Source organism: Dendroctonus ponderosae, unplaced genomic scaffold (genome assembly GCF_020466585.1).
Source record: "Dendroctonus ponderosae isolate FM_Combo_2020 unplaced genomic scaffold, Dpon_F_20191213v2 Dpon_F_20191213_1, whole genome shotgun sequence".
Classification (NCBI taxonomy): Eukaryota; Metazoa; Arthropoda; class Insecta; order Coleoptera; family Curculionidae; genus Dendroctonus; species Dendroctonus ponderosae.
In genome coordinates this window covers 58,543,177-58,565,614 of record NW_026017110.1, presented here as the reverse complement: position 1 = coordinate 58,565,614, position 22,438 = coordinate 58,543,177, and the positions used below count along the sequence as shown (strand labels likewise).

At 36.6% G+C, this 22,438-nt stretch overlaps 3 protein-coding genes across 5 annotated transcripts; 1 reads left to right on the top strand and 2 right to left on the bottom strand.

Annotated features, from left to right (window-relative positions):
- The first annotated feature begins 330 nt into the window (after window positions 1–330).
- On the top strand, window positions 331–14,180 carry LOC109532901 (neurofibromin). Of its 2 annotated transcripts, none has more exons than XM_019898036.2 (21): window positions 331–516; window positions 652–795; window positions 2,747–2,930; window positions 3,004–3,473; window positions 3,535–3,771; window positions 3,826–4,665; window positions 4,751–4,937; window positions 4,991–5,217; window positions 5,651–5,922; window positions 5,985–6,832; window positions 6,953–8,066; window positions 8,123–8,314; window positions 8,370–8,631; window positions 8,770–9,174; window positions 10,153–10,848; window positions 10,908–11,930; window positions 11,990–12,248; window positions 12,304–12,623; window positions 12,862–13,064; window positions 13,127–13,322; window positions 13,402–14,180. In XM_019898036.2, the coding sequence occupies exons 1-21, from the start codon at window positions 457–459 to the stop codon at window positions 13,684–13,686; spliced, it is 8,424 nt and encodes a 2,807-aa protein (XP_019753595.1). In that variant the 5' UTR covers window positions 331–456; the 3' UTR covers window positions 13,687–14,180. The 2 variants fall into 2 exon arrangements, with proteins under 2 accessions (XP_019753595.1, XP_019753594.1); XM_019898035.2 differs by having other exon boundaries at window positions 8,361–8,631.
- A 692-nt stretch (window positions 14,181–14,872) lies between these two features.
- LOC109532931 (nuclear receptor subfamily 2 group C member 1) lies at window positions 14,873–17,516 on the bottom strand. 2 transcript variants are annotated; one of them, XM_019898076.2, is made up of 5 exons: window positions 17,038–17,516; window positions 16,192–16,395; window positions 15,748–16,135; window positions 15,254–15,649; window positions 14,873–15,194 (listed from the first exon to the last, which is right to left on the bottom strand). In XM_019898076.2, the coding sequence occupies exons 1-5, from the start codon at window positions 17,345–17,347 to the stop codon at window positions 15,002–15,004; spliced, it is 1,491 nt and encodes a 496-aa protein (XP_019753635.1). In that variant the 5' UTR covers window positions 17,348–17,516; the 3' UTR covers window positions 14,873–15,001. The 2 variants fall into 2 exon arrangements, with proteins under 2 accessions (XP_019753635.1, XP_019753636.1); XM_019898077.2 differs by having other exon boundaries at window positions 16,192–16,371; window positions 17,038–17,512.
- A 1,741-nt stretch (window positions 17,517–19,257) lies between these two features.
- LOC109532939 (protein scarlet) lies at window positions 19,258–21,873 on the bottom strand. Its single transcript, XM_019898086.2, has 13 exons — window positions 21,817–21,873; window positions 21,654–21,756; window positions 21,531–21,579; window positions 21,431–21,480; window positions 21,248–21,375; window positions 21,043–21,189; window positions 20,700–20,941; window positions 20,470–20,649; window positions 20,301–20,409; window positions 20,024–20,245; window positions 19,832–19,967; window positions 19,536–19,742; window positions 19,258–19,475 (listed from the first exon to the last, which is right to left on the bottom strand). The coding sequence occupies exons 1-13, from the start codon at window positions 21,817–21,819 to the stop codon at window positions 19,288–19,290; spliced, it is 1,764 nt and encodes a 587-aa protein (XP_019753645.1). The 5' UTR covers window positions 21,820–21,873; the 3' UTR covers window positions 19,258–19,287.
- Between the last annotated feature and the right edge of the window lie 565 nt (window positions 21,874–22,438).

Genomic DNA, 22,438 nt, shown 5'->3' with positions numbered 1-22,438 from the left:
ATTTCGAGGACCTTTAGTGACATTATTAATAAAGCAGCCTGTTGATGCATGCAGTAAAATATTCACAGCTATTGATATCATATAAACAAAAATAAAAGAATCAGATGAAAAACGATCTACTTTGGTCAAATACATACTGATCAAGTTCAGTTAATATTGGAAAGGAGCGTTTGCGACCCCCTGCTGAATTCAGCAAATATTTGCTGCCTAAATCAATTAAATCGCTTAATTAATCGTGAATAATTTAAATTAACGATTTCTCCGCCATGTTGGATCTGAGTTTGAATATTGGACTGCGTTCCGGTCACAATGTTCTAAGGTAGGAATAGGAATCGTAACGTGTTCTACGCTTGTATGCAAGATTTGTCAGTTGTCAAGCCTGCACCATTTCCAAAAATGTCAGGCTGTACGAGGAGCTCAGAGAAAATGTGAAATAAAATTGTGTTTTAAAAGAAAATGGCAACGCAAAAGCCGAGCTTATGGGCTGATCACTTAATTAACAGATTTGGGGATCAGGTGAGTGACGCGGTTTAATTGTTCAATAACAAATACCATCGGGTGATGCTGCCCACCAACTAATCAATATTTACATCTCCACTGATAATTCAATTCCAGAAGTCCATTTGGTTCTCAATTTATTTTTTATTTTAGTTACCTTGTCGAATTGGTCCTCAAACAACTCACACCACTCTAAATCAGGAACAGAACAAAAACTGTATCATTCAAATATCTAAGTACAAGTTTTCTTTAGTGCTTGATGGTTTTGTTAAAGTCCTTAAAAAAGTGAACGAAACTGTAAGTTGTTTTTCCCTGTGCATTTTACTTAGGCATAATTATGAATTAAAATGGTCTTTAATTTCACTTATTTGGCTACCTGCACCCACATAACAACTGTGCTTCTTGTCTTGCTCAGTGGCCATTAATCAATCATATGTAAAATGTTTTTAAAAACCATTACGTTACTAACACTTGCTACAGTTCACTAGTTAGGATTAGCAACTCTTTGCCAATAACATAGTATCACTAGATTGCAACTTTTACTAATCCTTAACTTTGCCTTTTTCTAACAAATAAAATAATTTCAGTCATATTTCGCAAAATAAATGAAGAATAAATAATGTTGATTAATTGCTTCTTCAGTCAATAAGTGTGGTTTTCTAGTTTGCCCAACTTTTGCGATAGAAAGGCATACCAATGTTATGCACTTCTATTGCATACTGCTTTTAGTTACTGGTATGTTTGCTTACTAACAAACGCAATAGGTACTTAGATGGTTAGTTGTTAAGAACTTCTCGCACTTCACTCATCCCCCCATCAGAGAAAGATTGGCATCCAGATTAGATTTCATTATGCTATTTCACCGCTCATAAACCTATCTTTAAGACCACTTACTTAATTTAATTTAATTTATTTTTTATATCAATTGTTTGTAATAGTTTTCAATAAATTATTTTTTTATTATTTACGTTTTGTTTTTTTTTCACTTCTATTGCAACTGTTCTAAAGGCATCAGTGTTGAGGAAATGTACTTTGTTGATACCGCTTGCTAGTGCTTGATTCTGCATGATATTGCTGTTCAGTAGTATAAATACTAACCAACTATCTGACGAAAGGTATATAAAATTGTATGAATACAAACCCAGATTACTTCGCAACAATGCTAACTGAATAATATTATTCTAACTGAGGCTCTGTGGCTTTCGAAAATTTAGTTGTAGGAATTACGGAGCAAAACAATGAATCGTTTTACTAGGCGAGACTTAATCTTTTTTTCCATCTCCATTTTAATATGGTGAAAGTCTCACTCAATTAACAGAGTCTGCAGACAATAACACCCATAATAGGTGCTCACCAATTTTAATTATGGCAGACCCATTGATAAAGCCCGTTGGTAATCAGTAATCACTGACAAAGTGTTGGTCTGAAGGCTACCGGCCTTTTTTTTACTAGGTCTGGAAGTGACACATTTTTTTCAACAGGGATGAAATTTACTAGAATAAACAGTTTCGTAAAAAAACGGTTCCTGCGGATTGTATCTCTACGTGTTTTTGTTCAGCAACTTTTTCCGGCTGCAATTTTGAAAACCAGCAATTCTATTCAAATTAGCATAATTCCCTGGCTCTTAGAGCTCGTTGGCGCGGCGATTTCAAGAATCTATACGACGTGCTATCTAAATAAATGGCATTTCTTCAGTGTTGAAAGGTTTTCTATGTGTGTTGTACCCTATTAGTTTCAAAGTAACATCAGTTGTTTTCTCCTGGTGCATCGGCAAATTCCTTTGATTTTCTTTGTTTAAAAAACAAGTATGTAATTGTATTGATAAGCGATACTTTGTCAAGCAACTCCAGGTGAAAGTACCAACTTTTTCAATTCGGATTATATAAAATTATGCATTCTCGGACAAGTTTTCAAGAGCAATTGGAATACGCGCTGCGTTAAACCTCGTGAGGTTTGTTGTTCATCCTCTATTAATTAATACTAAAATGCGCAAAAGGTCGATACTACTAAAATAGAAGAACATCTGCATGTAGCAGATGTTGTCAGGGTGTAAGAAAACACCGCAGACTGGCTCGTGTAATAAAGCAAAATCAAAAAATTTAGTATAAAGCATCCAACAGGAAAGTAGGTGTTCTAAATGATTAGTTTTGTTAACAATTGGCTTGATTTACGTTGACAATAAAGAAGTAGTTTCTAATTAAATTCTAGTTTTATTTAGCACAGTTTGTTTACACAGCATTTTTTATAGTACGACAAGAATCAAAAGCATGGATCGGAACAAGAAAAAAATTATTTTGACAGTTTATTTATAGTCCTCGACACCCTAGAAAAATGCTTCAGCATTCAACCAAGAGACTCAATTTCTTTGACTATGGAGGAAAGTCAAAACCTGAAAATGGTGCTCAAAGAAATTTGCAGTTACCTTATTAAAGGTACTAAAACGCTTTCCCTTAAACCAATCGTAGTTATCCGGATAACAATATTTAACGAAACTCTATGTTTTAGATACTTTTCCAGAAAATAATCCAAACACACATGCTTTACGTTCATTAGCGAGTAAAGTACTTTTTGCGTTGTCTGTAAATTTTTTCAATATTGTTTTTACAAGAATTACTTCTAAGTTGCAAGAATGCGCTTCTTCGTCCGAAGAGATTGTGGAGTTGAGCGAAATTGAACTCATACAACACATTAATGTGGACGCTAAGAAATTATCAAAGCTTTTTCTCGAGGGTTTATCCAAATTTAAGCAACTTCGAAAGAATGCTCAGCAATTATTCGTGATATCGCTTGAACGTGCTATTTGGAACTGGATTGAAACGTATCCAGTTGAATTTTCCAAATACCAGGCGAATCCTGACGATGAACTATGTAAGAACGCAGACCAACTGTTTGATATCATCGAAGCTTTCAGTGATAATAAGAAAATCAAAACGAATATGTGGTCTTTACAAATGATGTTGCTTATTCTCGTTCCAGTAAGTATTCGGTCATGCATCGACTTATTACGGTCAAACTCATGTATAACTTCTCATTTAGAATGTTCTTGAGGACCTAAATGTTACCGAAACTAGTGGTGTAATTACAAAATATGTGAGAAAGAAGAACTACATTGATAATATTAAAAAGTCGTTAGGCTTGCATTCAAATAATAAACAGTCAATCGAAGCTGCCATCATAGCTGGAATAAAGTTATGTAGGGCAGCAACATATGTTAAGGACATCAAGGTTAGACCTATTTTCATCATTGTTCAACCTATCATGAATGATCTTAAGGTAAAGTTGCATTTTACTTTGCATCTTCCGATTAGTGAGCTGATCCTATTTTAGGCCTTGCTGTTTAACCCAACGAATCCATACGCTCGGAGAACATATGCCAATCAAGATATTGACGGCATGATTGATTGCTTTGTATCAGTATTTCGGGTGTATCCGAACAGCAGTGATTGCTTCCTTGCTTGCTTAAACATCAATTCACCTCCAACGTATCATTTTGTCTTGACCAAGGCTTTATTTCAAATAGTAACCCAACCAAGGATGTCTTGGTGGCCTACGGTTGATAATGTTTACAATAGTTCTTTACAATTAAAGAACATATTTTCCGATGTTCTCGGTAAAGTTAGTTCTCCCGGCTACAACCAACACATGCCTTTGCGTGTGATGAATGTTCTAAAAGGAAACAAAGATTCATTGCAAAAGTACCGGTCAGGTGCTGACGATCCACCCGGATATAAAGGCATCTTATTATATATGGTCAGGCTTATACATTTTTGTCCAGATTTATTTTTGGGCCAACGTGGAAAACCTGGGCATGAAGTTCAAAGCTGCACTCTGGATTTGATAAATGGTCTTGTATCGTTAGTTCACCTACAAGCTTTGCCAGATGTAGTTCAGGAAGCAATGGATGCTTTGCTTGTTCTTCATCAACCAGAAAAAATTGAAATGTGGAATCCTGACGCTCCCATCAACACCTTCTGGGATGTGGGATCTCAGGTTTTGAGTCAAATCTCTGGAAAATTGATACAGCACCAATACGTTAACTATACGGATATTTTGAAATGGCTTCGTGAGATTTTAGTTTACAGAAATGCATTTTTGACGAAACATAAGGACTTTGCCACGTTAGGTAGTTCTATTAGTCATTCTCTTCAAGCCCACGTTAAGCTAGAGGTAAACAATTGGTTTGTATTAAGTACACATAGTATATTGCTGTGAGGTGCGGCTTTGATTTTGTATTTCATATCTTAATTTCAAGGTTGTGTATTTCATGTATTTATGGAGCATTGAAATGGAGGCTGTTCTCATTGCGATGAGTTGCTTTTCATTGTTGTGCCAAGAAGCGGAAATTATTTGCATGCATGACGAAATAAGTATTACCACAATGGTACCAAACTATACTATTTACATGGAACTCGCTCAAGCTGCCACCGTTCTTACCACTGGTAACAACAATCGTATAAAAACATACCTTGTATGTGAGTTATATTATGTCCAGGTCGGTTAGCACTGCAAAAGCGCATCATGGCGCTACTAAGGAAGATTGAGCATTGCTCAACTGGAGTTTATCCTGCATGGGAAGAAACGTATAAAAATTGGTCGGCCTGCTACAAAACTATTTCGGCGTCATCAAAAACCAGATCTGAAGATGGCCAGTTGGAACCTTTCCACCGATCTGCAGGGAAACGACGAGCGTCCCATCAAAATTCAGAGCATGAACTTGAGGTAAACTCCATAAAAAAAATCTCATTCTGTCACGATTTCCGCGCACTGAAACTTCTACTTTACCACTATTTAATCTGGTGGTGGCTATTTTACTGATTCTCAACAGAACTCTTAGAATGATACAATCCTAGAAGCCCCACACATTCCTAATTGTCTTCTTAATGTTCATGCCTCTTAAATATCTTCCTAATTTTCCTCCTAGGCTATCGTTCCTCTCTTCAAACCTTACAATATGGTCTACGGAAATAAAGTCTTTATGGGCGCAGTTCGAGTAGCATTTTTAGGGGTCTCGAATGTTTCTTGTCTAGAATATGTTGATAACGGAAGGATCTAATCTATGTGCTTCGCGTTCATGAGCCATGTAGATGCGGAACTACACTATTTAATATTAACTTTGCGGACAGGAGGGAAAGCAATCGAGTTTCTTTTTCAGAAGGAACAGATTTTAGAATGGGCCAATATGACCGGGTTTCTTTGTGCTCTCGGTGGTGTTTGTTTACAAGCCAAAAACAAATCGCAGGGGCATCCACCAAATTTGTATGGCGTGCATAGTACCAATATTGGAAGTGGTTCTGGATATTCCAGTATGTCTTCTTTGAATACAATAAGTTCTATGAGTGAAGCTAACTTCAGCACGAGGCGCTGTGCCTCAGTAAATGCTTCCAGGGCGCATCCTAGTGAATATGACGGCAGTAATATCATTCAGTAAGTGTTATGAAATTTGGGAATTGGGAGTTTTTAATGTACTGCTGTATTTTTATTCATAGGTTTGTTGAGTTGCTCTTAAAACTTCTGGTCTGTAATAATGAGAAATTTGGAACGCAGATCCAAAAGCATGTGAAAGAACTATTAGGTCATGAAATGGCAGCTGCTCTTTATCCCATTCTATTCGAACAAATAAAACTAATAATAGACAAGTTTTTCGATCAAAGCGGCCAAGTCACTGTTACAGAATTTAACACGCAATTCATAGAACACATCATTGTAATATTAAAGAACATTTTGGATTACACCAGAAGCGATCAACCATCAGAACACTTGAGTGTTACTAGTATTGAAGGAATGATGCTGCAAATAGTCAGATATTCTCGACATCTTGATATGTCGGTTCATGCAATTCACATAAAAACCAAACTATGTCAGTTAGTTGAAGTGATGATGGACCGACGAGACGACTTGGCTTTTCGTCAAGAAATGAAGTTTAGAAATAAACTTGTCGAATATCTCACTGACTGGGTCATGGGATCTAGTCATCAAATTTCACCACCCAGTGGAAATGATGTCACTGATATGACCAGAGAATTAGATCAGTCGGCTATGCAAGCTGTAGCGGCTTTACTACGAGCTCTTCCCCTGCAACCTGAAGAATCGGATGGAGGGGACCTGATGGGAGCCAAGAGTCAGTTGTTCTTGAAGTACTTCACTTTGTTCATGAACCTCTTGAATGATTGCTCCGACCCTTTGAGCGGATCAGATATTTTAGATTTATCAGACAGCGAAGAGTGTAGACATCGTCTGAACTCTGAAAATTTATCCAATTTGCGTAGCGCAACCATACAAGCCATGTCGAATCTTCTTTCAGCAAACATTGATAGTGGGTTAATGCATTCCATCGGTAGGTATTCCATCTTAAATTAGACTACTTTACTTTAACGTTTTACTGGCGCAAAATGATAGATTTCTTCTTATTTGCTGCATCTAGTAAACTATTTTGGATCGCTTTCATTTTTGCTAGATCTGGGTTACAACAAGGACCTCCAAACAAGAGCAGCTTTCATAGAAGTATTGACGAAAATACTGCAGCAAGGCACTGAATTTGATACTCTAGCTGAAACTGTTTTCGCGGATAGATTTGAACAACTGATACAACTGGTTACAATGATTAGCGATAAAGGAGAGTTGCCGATTGCAATTGCTTTAGCAGACGTCGTAACAGGTTTGCAAATGAATGAATTGGCGCGAGTTTTGGTGACATTCTTTGATGCTAAACATCTCTTATCGCCCTTGCTGTGGAACATGTTCTATCGGGAAGTAGACAAGTCAGATTGCTTGCACACGTTATTCAGAGGCAATTCTCTGGGAAGTAAAATAATGGCGTTCTGTTTTAAAATATACGGCGCTAGTTACTTGCAGAACCTTTTGCAGCCTTTGATCCAATTGTTGTTAGATGAAGAGCCTTTGCAGAGTTTCGAAGTAGATCCAGCCAGATTGGATCCCAGCGAAGACATTGAAGAAAACCGAAAAAACCTTATGGCGTTTACTCAGAAAGTGTTCGATGCTATAGTATCATCTGCAAACAAATTTCCTCCACAGCTTAGATCCATGTGCCACTGTTTATATCAAGTGTTGAGCAAACGGTTCCCACAGGTTCCGCAAAACAATATAGGTGCTGTGGGAACAGTGATTTTTTTGAGATTTATCAATCCAGCTATTGTGTCTCCACATGAAATGGGCATTGTTAGCGAACAAATACCGCCTATCATCAAAAGAGGATTAATGCTGCTTTCGAAGATTTTGCAAAACATTGCGAACCATGTGGAATTCAGCAAAGAACAACATATGTTGCCTTTCAACGACTTTTTAAGGAGTCACTTTGAAACTGGAAGAAGATTCTTTATCACCATTGCTTCAGATTGTGAAACTATCGATGAAGGGTCGCATTCTAGGTCCTTCATCTCAGATGCTAATATTTTAACTTTGCATCGGCTCTTATGGAATCATCAGGAGAAAATAGGAGATTACTTGTCCAGTAGTCGAGATCATAGATCTGTAGGGAGGCGTCCCTTTGATAAAATGGCTACTTTGCTGGCTTATTTAGGGCCTCCAGAGCATAAGACTTTCGATTCACAGTAAGTCGAAAATTTCATGGTAGTGATTGTAATTATTAGATCTATTTCGATTTTAGTACACTATTTACAACTAACCCAAGGTGGCGTGCCCTGGATATGTCGTCCAGTAACTTCGAAGACCTTATGACTCGTCATAACATCGATGAAAAGGAAGAGTTTAAGTCGGTAAAAGCGCTGAACGTCTTTTATCAAGCCGGCACTAGCCGGGCTGGCTTTCCAGTATTTTACTATATTGCCAGGAGATTCAAGTAATACCCAAGATATTCTTGTAGATCCAGTTAATTTCAGAAACAGTACTTTCAGGATCGGAGAGACAAACGGCGATTTATTAATCTATCATGTCATTTTAACTCTTAAACCATTTTGTCACGCTCCATTTGAACTGGTAGTTGATTTTACACGAACCAGTTCTGAGAATAGGTTTAGGCCTGAATGCTTACAGGGGTGGTTTTGCGTTTTACCTGAAGTAGCAATTGAAAATATCCATGCAGCTTATATTTATAATTGCAACAGTTGGGTTAGGGAATACACCAAATATCACGACAGAATATTTGGTGCTCTTAAGGTAAACTTGTGCACGTATACTTTATAAATTTGACCCCCAAGACAACTTTGACTAGGTTTCCAATAGCACTTTTGATGTCTTCAACGAGCTAATGGTTTATTGTGCGCTTTGTAAATTAAAACCTTCTGTACTTTTCAGGGGAACCGCAAAATTGTGTTCCTAGATCACCCTTCGAAAATAAACGACTATATTGATCCAGAACAACAGAAACTTCCAGGCGCTACGCTAAGTTTAGATGAAGACTTGAAAGTGTTTCATAATGCCTTAAAATTATCGCACAAAGATACCAAAGTTTCTATAAAAGTAGGTCCGACGGCTATTCAAATTACTTCGGCAGAAAGAACCAAAGTTTTTGCTCATGCTATTTACCTGAACGATGTTTATTACGCTTCTGAAATTGAAGAAGTATGTTTGGTCGATGATAATCAGTTTACTTTAACTATAGCTAACGAAAGTGGCCCCTTGAGCTTTATCCATAACGATTGTGATGCTATTGTACAAGCTATTATCCACATAAGAAACAGATGGGAACTGAGTCAGCCTGTAAGTATTCGTTGGAAACGACCAATAATTGTCTCTCATCTGGACTCTTAAAACGTATATCAATAGTTCAATTATTTAACGAACGTAAGTCATTAATTTCTTGGAATCGTACTAGATTTCTAGGAGTTCAAGAAATTGCCCGTACGTTTATTCTACCGTCTCCTGCCTAAGCCTTGTGAGCACAAGTGTTCTGGTATTTGTGGCAATCTTCATCAAATAGTGTAAATTTTCAGTTTTGGATGTTTCGCCTTATTTTCTCTTATTTTAAGGAAGCTGATGTTCGTTTTAAGAGACCAGTTATGTATTGTATGTCATCAATATGTTGTTTTATCCCGAAAATCGAGCGCATAATAGCATATGTTAGTGAACTAGTTTGCGAAACTTGCTGCTACTTCTGGTATGACGCAGAGCTATCAATGCAGGCATTTCAATCCCAAACCAATTTTCTTTTCAGGTTTGCGTAAATTTATCAACTAAAATTTACATACATTGTAGGCTAAACTGTCTTTACCGCGAAATGTGCTATTTATTAATTTTCATATTTATTATTATCTCATCATTTTAACATATTGCAGGACTTTTGGTCATAGGTAAGGAGATACACACAATCATAAGGATTCTGAAATGTACAGTAAACAGAAGTTTCTTATCCATTCAAATGTTTATGATCCGAAAAAAAACTGAAAATTATCTAAACGATTACCGCAATTTCATTTTGGATCTATGATAAAATAAAATGAAATTGTTTATATATAAAACTACCAGCCAGCTGCAAATATCTAGAACAATAATTTGTTGTCACTTACGTGTGTTCTTATTTATCACCTATGGTAAACCCTCTTTATCGAAATAGATAGAAAATTGTGGGGAGATTTTTTTACCTACAAGTGTATGTAACTTTCCAGAGTACATATACAGTATGTCATGTAACAGTGCAACACAGGCCCTTAAAGATGAAAAACTGAGTTTAAATTTCAGGATACCGTTAGCGTACATCAAAAAATTCGGCCGAAAGATGTACCAGGAACCTTGTTGAATATGGCATTATTGAACTTGGGAGTTCACGATCCAATGTTACGCACAGCAGCTTACAACCTCTTATGTGCTCTAACGGCTACGTTTGATTTGAAAATTGAAGGGCAGCTTTTAGAAACGCAAGGGCTGTGCATTCCATCCAACAATACTCTGTTTATCAAGTCGATATCGGAAAAGCTAGCTACAAATGAGCCGCATTTGACTTTGGAGTTCTTAGAGGAATGTATCCAGGGATTTAGAGTGTCTAGCATTGAATTGAAGCACTTGTGTCTGGAGTATATGACTCCATGGCTTCCGAATCTGGTGAAATTCTGCAAGCCTACAGATGACTATAAAAGATATAAAAAAGTTGGCGAAATATTGGAAAAGCTGATTGTGTTGACCATCAAAGAAACTGAAATGTATCCCTCGGTCCAAGCTAAGATTTGGGGTACATTGGGGCAAGTTTCCGATCTAATTGATATTATTTTGGACACCTTTCTCAGTTGCTCTGTTAGTGACGGACATAGTCCTTTGATGGTAGAAGTTTTGGCTGACACTACAGTCGCACTTGCTTCATCTAACATCCAATTAGTGGCTAAAAAGACCATTGCCAGGTTTTTTAAAGTCATCCGCAATCTTACTACATTGCAAATAGAGGTAAAATCAATTGCTCTTTACTCGTAGATTGTATGTTATTAAACTCGCATTATTTTAAGGTACCAGAAGGAATCCTTCCGATAACTGCATTAGAAAATAACTCCATGTGGGACGATTTAACCGTTTTGGCCCGCTATCTCCTCATGCTTTCTTTCAATAACTGTCTAGATGTTGTGCGCCATCTACCTTACTTATTCCATACGGCAACAATATTAGTTTGTGCGGGGTCCATTAATATGAGAGCGGCAACCCATGGATTGGTTATGAATATAATCCATTCTCTTTGTACCTGTACCGAGCCCCGGTTTTCTGAAGATGTCCAAAAATTCTTACGTCTCTCCTTAGACGAATTTGCATTGCCTAAATATTATGTTCTCTTTGGCGTAAGTAAAGTGAAAAACGCCTCAGTCACAGCGTTTAGATTGGGGATTAATCACCCAGGAGATTCTCGAATGTTTATTTCTTGTGATAAAGGCCCAGGAATACAATGCCATCATCAGGCATGTGGGCATCCATGCCAGATGGCACAAACAATACCAAATAGCGCAACGACACCAACTGCCTCAATTATTTCCTCAAATGATAGAGATAAGTTAACTAACACTGCAGCTATCCAAGAGAGAGAACGAGTCTCACTTAGTTCCTTAGAAGTAATTACTGATTCACTTCTGGAAATATTGGAAGCCTGCATGAATGAGGTCGAAGACTGTGATTGGCTGAACCAATGGATTGTATTGGCAAGAAGTCTGGCCTACTGTTATAACTCTGCTTTACAACCCCGAGCTCTCATAGTCTTCGGTTGCATTGCAAAAAATGCTACTAATTCAGAAGTGGTTCAGATTATGCGAACTATGATTAAATCGCTGGAATCTTGGAATGATATTATCTTGCTCGAAGCTTCCATAATGTGCTTGACTAGATTACAGCCGGTGTTGTCATCTGATTCCCCCATTCACAAGTCAATATTTTGGGTGGCTGTATCAGTGCTGCAGTTGAACGAGTCTAATTTATATGCTGTGGGTTTGGCACTGTTGGAACAAAATCTTCACACTCTGGACTCTCAAGGAATATTCGATACAACTGTATGTAGTCATGAATTATCGTTTTCACTAACTGTATTACAGATAATATTAAATTTCAGTCATTGGAAGAAGCTATGATGCTAACTAGAAATCCACTGGAGTCATATTTCAAACAAATGGATCACAATGTTGGTTTGAGCTTCAGAACAAACTTCCATTTCGCTCTAGTGGGACATTTGCTCAAGGGATATCGGCATAGTACTGCTACGACCGTATCTAGAACGATTAGAGTTCTTACGATGTTACTATCGATAGTTGCCAAACCTAATAAAAAAGATAAGTTCGAAGTAACCCCAGAAAGTGTGGCCTATTTAACAGGTAATTTCACCGTCTCAGTCCATTTTGCTTTGTTTGTCAACACCCTTTGTTTTAGCACTAATTGGTTATTCAGAAGAAGTAAGAAGTAGATGTCACGTTAAACATTCCATCCCAAGATACATCGCAAATTCATTGTCTGAAGAAAACTTCTTAATGGAGTCGAGTCCGTGTTCTGTACCTCAACAACCCGAGGCTTCAATCTCGAATAGCGCTGTTAGCAATAACTCGACCCAAATGCAGAAGTCTTGCGATAATCTTGATGAATCCACTAGCACACAAACATTACTAAATAAGCAACCTGTCACAACAACCACTGGCACGACCACAACTACCAGCACGACCACAACCACCAGCACGACCACCACTCAAATGCAGGTATGCTAATTAAATGGTTTCAGTATTGGTACAGTACCATTAATACAGTAAAACTGTTAAATACAGATACTATAAGTTGTGTAAAATTATGAAAAGTTAATGTTCAGTTCTTGCAAGACTGGTAGCTTGTTCTGCAAGCGGGCCGCTTTGAAGAGTTTGGGTACTAAATAAGATTTGATTGGATGAAAGTTGTGGTTTATAGCAGAAGTTTCACCGTATACTTATGATTGGGTTTCAGGACCGAAGTACTAGAGCGTCAGTCAGCAACGAAAATAATGTTCTCTTGGATCCAGAGGTGTTAACAGATTTTGGCACACAAGCTCTCGTACTTACTACTCTTGCCACTCTTGCCAAGTGCAGTACTGGAGAAATAGAAACTCGAACTCTCTACCAGTTTCTAGCTGAAGGTGCTACGGTGTTTCCCAGGGTATTTCCAGTAATGTAAGTTCTTAGCAGTAACGTTATTGATGGAAGCTAATCGGTTTTATAAATTCGTCCATCAGATATAACTTATTGGACCAAAACTTAAAATACATATTAACTGGAAACCATGATTTGGAGACGTTGGCTGCTGTGCGCACTATTATACAAACAATGATTACGTGCGAGTGTACAACGCAAGAGAATATGCATTATTTGCAAAACTGCGGTTTTGCAGGACTTTGGCGATTCGCAGGATCTTTCTTGAGGGTTAAACAGGTAATTTCATGCTTAAATCCCATTGGCAATAACAGCCCGACAAGTGTTGCACTCGGATTCACCTGCTATGGCGTTTTAGGGTGAGACTCATAATATGGACGGACAGAGTGAACTATTTAGAGACTGTTTGATGCAAATGGTAGAGATGTATAGGCCATCAGAAGATGGCGCAAGGGATAGTGACGAGCCAGAAGTTACGTTTCCATCTATATTAAGTGTTGATGATTCAAATATGCATCTTTCAAATTCTTGTTTGGTGCTTTCACCAACGGAGAAAGAGAAAGGTGCTAATTTTGAGGGAGAGTCGAATGTGTCCAATGGAAGTCAAACGTCCCTGGATACAGTTGTTTGCAGTAAAATGTGAAAAGTTACAAAACGCTTTTAAATAAGTTGTTAGGAGAATCATTGCCATTGTCACGTTACCTCGTTTGAAAAGTTCATTGTTTAAGACTGCATATCCGTTCTCTAGTTTGTTAATGTTGAAGTTTCGTGTTTTTGAGAATGACATCCTTTTCCTAACAATTTAAAAATATTTATATTCTAAACTAAATGATATGTGAAACTGTAATGTACAAATATTGTTAATTTTTAATTTGTTCTCGTTATATATGTTTCAGTATTTATTTATTTTTTTATTACAAAACATTTTAGACTTAAGACCCTACTATATCTAGAACTTGCACTCCAAATTGACCAAACGAATAACTCATTCCGTTTTACAACCTTGTATTCTTCACTAATATTGTCTAAAACAGTATCTTCCGTTGATGTTGCTTAACATGCAATCCCTTTTCGAAATTGTTGCCCTTACTCAACTCCGCATTCATTGGTAATATATGATTTAAGTAACCTTGTCAATCGGTGTTTTGTTTACCTTCATGTCCCAAAATAACCATTTTAAGATGAAAACAGGCTTCCTGCTTGAAATTGTGTTATTGCTAATTTAAACAGCAAGAAACTATATAAGTATTGTTAATTTTAAAGAGTCTATATAAACTGGATTGGCCTGTGCGGTGAACAGGAAAATAAGTCAATTACCAAGGTATCGGAAAACGAATTTCCTTCTTCTGAGCTAAAACACAGAAATAAATGACAGTGAGGGAAGTTTTTTTCGGCAATACACACTCGTGTTCCTTCCAACAAAACGCAAATTACGCCGCATCTTTAAACTGCTTGAAATCTTAAGCTCGTTTAGGATTTGTTTTTTCGAATGCGAATGACGATAAAGTAACATATTTTTAATATAATATTTCAGAATCCAGGAAAAATGAGGCCCAGAACGGGAGACGGGAGAAAATTCGTTGGGACTTTTTCACTCTCGTGAGAAGTGTTGTTCTAAACAGCCCGAGAATCCCTTTAAATGACCAATAATTAATCCCACCCACAGTTATTTCGATCTCTCGGTCTATATCGGAGTATAAAAAATAATAATACTTGAGACAGTGAGTCTATTTTAGAAGCCGCTACTAGTAACTTGTTTAGTAAACGGAAAACTTTTCAATCAAGGAAAAAACAGAATTCCCGATTTAGCGAAAAAAAAAACAAACAAAAAAGTTGATAGTTTCTTTATTACAGTATTAAAAGTTATTGCAACGTGGGAGTAAAGTTTGTTCTTTACGTTTAATTTAATTACCTGTACACACCCTGTTAAGGGCATTTTATAATTTCCTAATTAAAAATTAAATGACTACATTATCAGGTAATTGCTCAGATTTCACTGGTCTGTTGCTTTGAATAGTACCAGCGGCATCCATTCTTAAGATATAAGGAATAATACTATGTACTTGCATCTGTCCAGCTAGGCCAGCAAAAAATAGTTCTTCCAGTATCGAAGAATCAAGCGCCCTCAACGGTGGTAACTTCAGTAACAATCTGCAAACAAAAATACCACATCGAATAAAATACATTTAAGTAGTTAAGTAGCTATTTACCTGGCAAATCGATCACCATTATCTACGCGATTATTCTTGATAATGTAATTTTGCAGCTCTCGAAAACTTTTTTCCTGTAACTTCTCTATGAGAACTTTACTCGCTTGATCAACATTATCAGGGCTAAATAACGCAATAACTTTTAAATATCCAAATTCTTTCACGTCAAGGTTCAGTTCAATCATGGCGGTTATGAACGATTGTAGTTTAACTATATGTTCAGTTATTTGCTGTACTTTAACAGCGGTCATGGTATTTTCATTGATAGAGTTGTGTAAGTGACCAGCGAGAGTATTTAATATTGTAGGAATTGATATCATATGAGAACATTGTATTATACCCAAGGTAAAGAGTTCGGCCCAACAACCCCTGAGTAAATAGACTTGGGCAGCTGTACTGAAAAAAATATTATTCTTAATTAAAAAATTTAAAAAAATAATCAATAGCGATGGGATTATTTGTCTTAAATGAATGGTAAATATTTAGCTCCTTACCTTAAGTATTTAAAGGCATTTAAGTTTCTGGCCCAGTGTATAGATGAGACCAAAAGGCGAGACGTGCTTTCACAGATATAGTGAATGTGTAAGTAATTCGGCACTGGACCGGGGAGTTGCACGGTAAAAATTATATTATCTTCTTCCAATATGCATCCCCCATATTCAAAACATTTGTCTTCTTCATTATGGCTTTTTAAGTGATCTAAACCATCTAGGGATTGAACTTTAGCAATATTGTCTAGTGCTTTAGAAATAAGCTGTTTATCTTTGGCTATATTAATAGCATCGGATAAGTCAGCGCCAGTTGAACTGTCCATTGATCCATCATCATCTACACTAGCCCGAGATGGCGAGCAATACGTCGGTTCTGAGGCACTACTGTTACCTACACGAAGAATCGGCGATTAATTCGAAATAGCAAATACTGAAAAAATAACGTACTTTTGGAGAAAAAAGGCAGTCCTAAATCATACTGATTAAGTGAGGTGTTAATGATGGGTTGATCTGTGTTCAAGTCCTTTCTAATGTAAATTCCTTTGGCTACTGAGGGACTGTAGTTATTGTTCGCGTTGCTTTGATATTCTTTTTTATCTAGGATGGGTTTACGCTCATGTTGGACGGCTAAAAACCACGTGCGTAATGCAACTATGAAATTAGATAAAAAGGTTAAAGTTGTACTATACAAGGTGTTTCAGATTTTCGGCAGCAAAACATTATAATCGTTAAGGACAAGTTCTACATGGTTAAAAAGTTGTTTTCTAGATTGAAAGTCGAAACTCCACAAGATATTCAAAGCGATGTTGTGTACCAAATACCATGCTCCATCCTTTATGACCCCAATAAAATAATAAATAAAGTGAGGATAAATTTTCTGTGTTTAATGTCCCGTGTACGAACCAAAAATATTAATTACATTATTAAGTAATGTTTCGTAAGTAATATACTAACATGCAATTTACAGATTTTGCTTTTGAGACACGCCGCAGAATCCGTATGAAAAATTCTTGGTAACATGGAATTTTCTCTTGCAACTTGAACGTAAAGGTATCGTAGGGCTTCCCACAAGGGGATACTTTCTACTTTTATATAAGAATCATCGTACGCATATAAGAAAGGGCACTCTTTATAAAGTGTAATATAATAATAAAGCTTCACCCTTGCCAGACTGTAAATTTGAAAGAAAATATCCAAGTAAACGGATTTGTTTATGTTGATGTACCAAAAATTTGAGGCACCTTATGCATAACGGTTGATGTGAGGAAGAGAGGCACTAAACAGTGAACTTACAATCACTTCTCATGCCACATGCAAGGCATTTCTGTAGTCTACAGTACTGACACCGATTTCTGTGGTGTTTGGTAACTTCGCAGTTCTTATTGCCCCTACACTGGTACCCCAACTGTTTCCGAATTGATCGTTTGAAAAATCCTTTGCACCCTTCACATGAAATAGCTCCATAATGTCTACCTGAAGCTCGGTCTCCACATACAACACATACTTCGACAGTTATGCACATATTGTTTGCCGTTGATCTGTTTTTGTCACTCAACATTTCCGCCTTTACGCCTGCCCCTTCCGACCTGAAAAATTCACTCATGGTCCTTAAAACGTGCTAAACGAAAACATATTGCTAAACGGTTTAAGTACAAACTGAAATTTAAGGCTGAGGGCATGAAGTAACGGGAGACTTGCAAATACTTGATTCCAACTGATCCCAACCAGTGTTGCCGGAATTATCATCGTGAAGGTACTGAATAGGTCTCGAAAGTGTACTGAATATGTAGTGCAACGTACTGGCTAATTTTTTTGATTAGAAAATTCAAATATGATATATCTATGTTAATATAATGTGTTATACCTACCTACTTATACCGGGTGATCTTTTAAATTTCATATCTAGCCAGCTATGAAATGTCACATAAAAGAGATAGAAGATAAGAACATAATAGAAACTAACAAGCATAGAATATATGTACATGTTCACAGCTTGCTAGATATGAATGAAATTTTAATACTCACCCTGAATTATAAAATATTTAGTAATTAATGAAAGTAACGGGCTGGAGCGTGGAATGTGGTACATGAATGTAGAACTAATAAATAAAGCATTATAAAAAAATACGTTTACTTAAAAAAACAATTACTTGTCAAATTTATTATTAATTATTTTATCATGTACAGGGTGTTCCCATTACTAGATTCAACCCAAAGTTGCATTTTTTCAAATAGTGGTTGGTCCCCTGTATATTGTTATGTTATTAGTGTCTGCGATCGAAATAAATGTTAGTTATTGTTAAAGTTTATCATACTTAAAGATTACGGTTTCTGAAATATTTAGTTTTGTGAAAAATGCAGGCCTTTTTTTAATTCCCAACGCCCATTTTGCATTTCAAATTCAAATTTTACCATGCGGCTAGTAATAGATGCTGTTTCATGCCAAATTAATAAAAAATCGACTACGATATACAGTGTGTCCCAAAATTGTTCTGAAACAATTGCACATTTTGAACAGTAATAACTTGCTCAATTTAAATAGAGCACCCTGTATTTTATGACAGGAACAAAAGCAAAATTCACTTTTCTATTGAATACTATAACCAACTGCATCGGTGGCTAGTAAAACCGCATAAAAGACAGTTAACACTAGTAGATGTAGACACATTACACCAAAAGAGTAGGCAACCAGCAATAATGAAGCTGACATATAATACAAAGGGAAAGGGAAAACAATTATTTTGAAGTGACCGACGCTAGTGTTATGGTACTAAGAAGTTATAGAGAATCTGATCCGCATATCTGATTACCGTACTGAAGACTAATGCGGGCGTACTGACGTACTTTTGGAGGGTCAGGCGTACTGAAAAATGTACGAATGTACTGACTCTGGCAACGCTGGTCGCAACTACTCTTCCGGTGCCCACGGTGTTGCCAAAATTGCAACACTGCCAACAAGCATCACTCCCACAGAATATCCCCCCTGGCGGGTATTCTGTGATCACTCCTATTTGCTTGGTTATGTCAGAGACAAGTACTTGTCTCTGGTTACGTGTTTATTTTTATCTTTAAATATACAGAGTGTCCCATCAGAAATAGTAAAAAAATATATCATGGATTACTGCGGAGAAAATATTACGATTTTGCTCTATTTTCCTGAAATGTTTAACTTTTGAAGCTTGATATGTTGGATAAAGTCCACTTCACAGACTACATACTATCACTCAAATGGCCGATCCATATTCAAGATTCAATGTAGTTTTAAAAAATTCCTAAATGGCAGATCCATATTCAGCCCAAGTCATAATTTGTCATTACTTTCTTCTGCTAGCAGCATTAAAGCGACGGAAAACTTAACTTTATTAAACGACGAACTATAAACGCCGCTCCAGATGCATAAACCCCACCTTATTTGAAGACCTTCAATTTTCTTTCACCTGTAAACAAAGGAAAGGGGTGAAGCTGTGGTCTGACGTTGTCTCCTGTTAGGGTATACCTATTCCAATATTTTAATTTGTAATACGAATTGACTTTATTTCTTAACTACACATGATATAAAGCCCGTTTCCTCAGTATACCTATATACCCAATGTAGCAGTATACACATATCAATATCATAAGATAAATTAAATTACTGTAAACTTTATCATAACTTGGAGTAAAGCCATAATTCCTCAACACTTCAGTCCCATTGTGAAAACATGCGATATCTCTCACGTTGGTGCAAAGATCTACAAGAGGACCAAAGCGAAATTATTATCTAGAAGCTTGAAGAAGCCGGGAAATATTACCTACTCCATCCAGTTTGATCCAATATATAATACAAATCGATTCATAGGAAATGTAGAATGGTGATAAATACTTAACAACTGAAAAAAATTTGGAGAGGGAATTGACCTTTATCCACAATCCCGACAGCAGTAAGCATAACAGTTCTAAAGGCACTATGAATAGATGAACTGCCTCTATTGATGGGAAAAGCGCTGAAAGGCACAGCCCTGGAAACAAAACCCCGAATCAGCTATGCTTTCAATTTAAGCATTTTGAAGCCAGGTCTAATTGCATATTCTGGATTCTATAAGCTTACCAAGGGCACTACCTCCCAAAGACGCCCCAACCAATATGAGATACATATACGTGAAAAGATGGACACCAGCAAGAAAGTGCAGGCAAATGAAGTAAGCTGCTAAGAATCCCAATGAATGGACAAAGGCAAAAGGTATCTAAAAAAAACCAAAAAAGTTCTAAAAAGAATCAATAATACAGCGTGTCTACTAACCAAGGAGACGATTTTGGAGACAAAGTATGGCAAAGCTGAGTACATATTCTTCTCTTGAATAAAAAGTTCCACTTCTGAAGGAAACATAAATATCACCTGGTACATTCCATTGAAGATTAATTCAGACACAATGAGCAGTAGGGCTCCTTGGATGCTTTGAACGCTACTTCCTTCGTTTAAGCTGATACTGGAATAAGTGAGTCCTATAATGAACGCTGTTATCTAAAATCCAATGCTTATAGTTGTGTGAATTGCTGCCCGTAGCATGTCAACTTACGATAATTAATAAAAATGTTACGGAATATTGCTTAAAGTTCCGTTTCATATCAATGAGTATCCTCCAAGTTAGCCATCCTAATGCGAAGACAAAACTCTTCTCAGTGTCTCTGCAAAGCCTCAGAAAAAATTAATATGTTTTTTTTTTGTTGAATAAGTGCAACCTTTACCGTTGTTTCAGTAACAGGCCATCGTACTCAATATCAGAGAAGTTGAACTTTACGGCATATTCTTCCTTAAACACTTCCACCATGTGATCAATTCTGCCCTCATCTGAACTGGATTTCACCGCTATATTTTTTATATAGAACTCTGCCGGATTATAGGCAGTCGGGCAGTATAAAAACTGACTACAAGCGGAAGAATTACGCACCAGAAGCGCAACAAAAACTACTCTTACTTTTCGAAAAATGCTCTAGCATTTTCCGGTGATCCTTGAAAAACGACTTTACCATTAGTAGATAGCAGAATGATATTGTCAAATGACTCAAAAAGCTGCGAGGAAGGCTGGTGAACTGTTAAAAATACAATTTTTCCAGAGACCGCCACGGTTTCCAAAATTCGCACCACTGAAATAGCGCTAAAACTATCTAATCCAGTAGTAGGTTCATCGCAAAAGAGAATACATGGGTCTGAAAGAAGCTGAAATGCCAAGTGAATTAAAAATTTAATCAAAAATCGGATAACGCAAACAAAAACATAAATGACGAATAATAGTGACAAAATATCACCCATGTACTTACATTTGATGCCAAAGAAAGCTTGCGTTTCTCCCCTGAAGATAAATATTGGATTTTCGTATACATTAAATTCTCTATATTGAAATCCTTAAGTAGTTTATGAACTACCAAAACTCTAGCACTATGGGCCTGATTTAGAGACATTGCTGCCTGAAAAATTTAAATCCTTATTTTTGCGACTAGAAAATGAATTTTGTTATATGTTCACCATAAAGGTAATGTGTTCGTAAACCGTTAGAGTTTCAATAAATATATCTTTTTGCTGTACGAATGCTGAATTACTTCGAAGCATTTTTCCGCTGATGGCTCTGCCATTGATCTTCAAAACTCCTTTGCCTGCAAGGCATTATGTGCGATATTAATTTGTTTTGCTGGAAAAAACTCGAATTACCTTTGCGTTGCCCGGAAAGTAAAGTCAGCAGTGAAGTCTTTCCCGATCCACTAAAACTCAGAGTATACAGTTATTTTCTAAAACTTGAACTCACAATTACCTCACTCCCATTATGGCAATTACGCAACCGGAAATGGCTGATCCCGAAACTATTTTTTTGGAAAATCATATCAAAAGTTACGTTAGTTTTACACAAGTACGAACAGGTAAGCAAATAATATACCCCCATCTATGATGACCTTTTTTCTCTTGGTCTGCTTCCATATAGAACTTTGTCTTTCAGTAACTGAATATCTGAGATTCTCCCAAGTAAATATGAAGTGAGCCTGGAAGTTTTAAAGCAGATATTGGTAGCTAACCAAGAAGATTATTTCAAGTAAGTTTACCATTTTTGATACACTTTCGCGATTAAAGTAGCTTGCTCCTTGGAAACTTACCTTATCTCTTAGTTAATCTCAAGACAAAATATTTATTTTACACCGAAATAAGCGCAAAAGGTGGAATCTCAAATTCTTATTCACACAAAATGATTTTCAGTGGGCATAATGATAATAAACTTAACAGTATTTGAATATCTCATTGAGACTTGTTTTGTATTTGCTACCGTAATTCCAAAGTTAGTAGGATCAGTTTTGTCATTTTATTTCCGAAAATATACTTATTTTTGATAAGAAACTGTCCATGTTTCGAGCACAGTAACAGAGCTATCAACTTGAAATAAAATGTTGTTTTTAAAGCCTTTTTGCCAGAATTTTTTTCAGCAAACAAAAAGAAGTGACCGATCATAAAAAAATTAAAATTTCTCGAATGGCTCAGAATCAACAGACTACAAAAGATTCAAATAACTAAGAAGGCATGAGGGTATACTTTTTCTGTCTGAGCTAAGCCATACTGCCAGCAAACGTATTTAAACATTGAGCAAGAAAATATGTCTTGTAAACAGTTTTTAAACACCCTGTATAGTATGTTGATTGTATTTTTTGCTTATCTTATAACTTAAGTTTCGCG

What these genes read in the sequence shown, in the direction of transcription:
- LOC109532931 (XM_019898076.2), bottom strand. Translation starts at nt 17,347, where the DNA reads ATGAGTGAATTTTTCAGGTCGGAAGGGGCAGGCGTAAAGGCGGAAATG. An exon ending in AATGCCTTTAAATACTTAAG is followed by an intron (nt 15,650 to 15,747) that starts GTAAGGAGCTAA and finishes TATTTTTTTCAG; the next exon opens with TACAGCTGCCCAAGTCTATT. An exon ending in AATGGTGATCGATTTGCCAG is followed by an intron (nt 15,195 to 15,253) that starts GTAAATAGCTAC and finishes TTTTGTTTGCAG; the next exon opens with ATTGTTACTGAAGTTACCAC.
- LOC109532901 (XM_019898035.2), top strand. Translation starts at nt 457, where the DNA reads ATGGCAACGCAAAAGCCGAGCTTATGGGCTGATCACTTAATTAACAGA. An exon ending in TGCCACCGTTCTTACCACTG is followed by an intron (nt 4,938 to 4,990) that starts GTAACAACAATC and finishes TATTATGTCCAG; the next exon opens with GTCGGTTAGCACTGCAAAAG. An exon ending in GATGGGAACTGAGTCAGCCT is followed by an intron (nt 9,175 to 10,152) that starts GTAAGTATTCGT and finishes TTTAAATTTCAG; the next exon opens with GATACCGTTAGCGTACATCA.
- LOC109532939 (XM_019898086.2), bottom strand. An exon ending in GGCCTGTTACTGAAACAACG is followed by an intron (nt 20,410 to 20,469) that starts GTAAAGGTTGCA and finishes GAGGCTTTGCAG; the next exon opens with AGACACTGAGAAGAGTTTTG. An exon ending in TCTCCAAAATCGTCTCCTTG is followed by an intron (nt 19,968 to 20,023) that starts GTTAGTAGACAC and finishes GGTTTTTTTTAG; the next exon opens with ATACCTTTTGCCTTTGTCCA.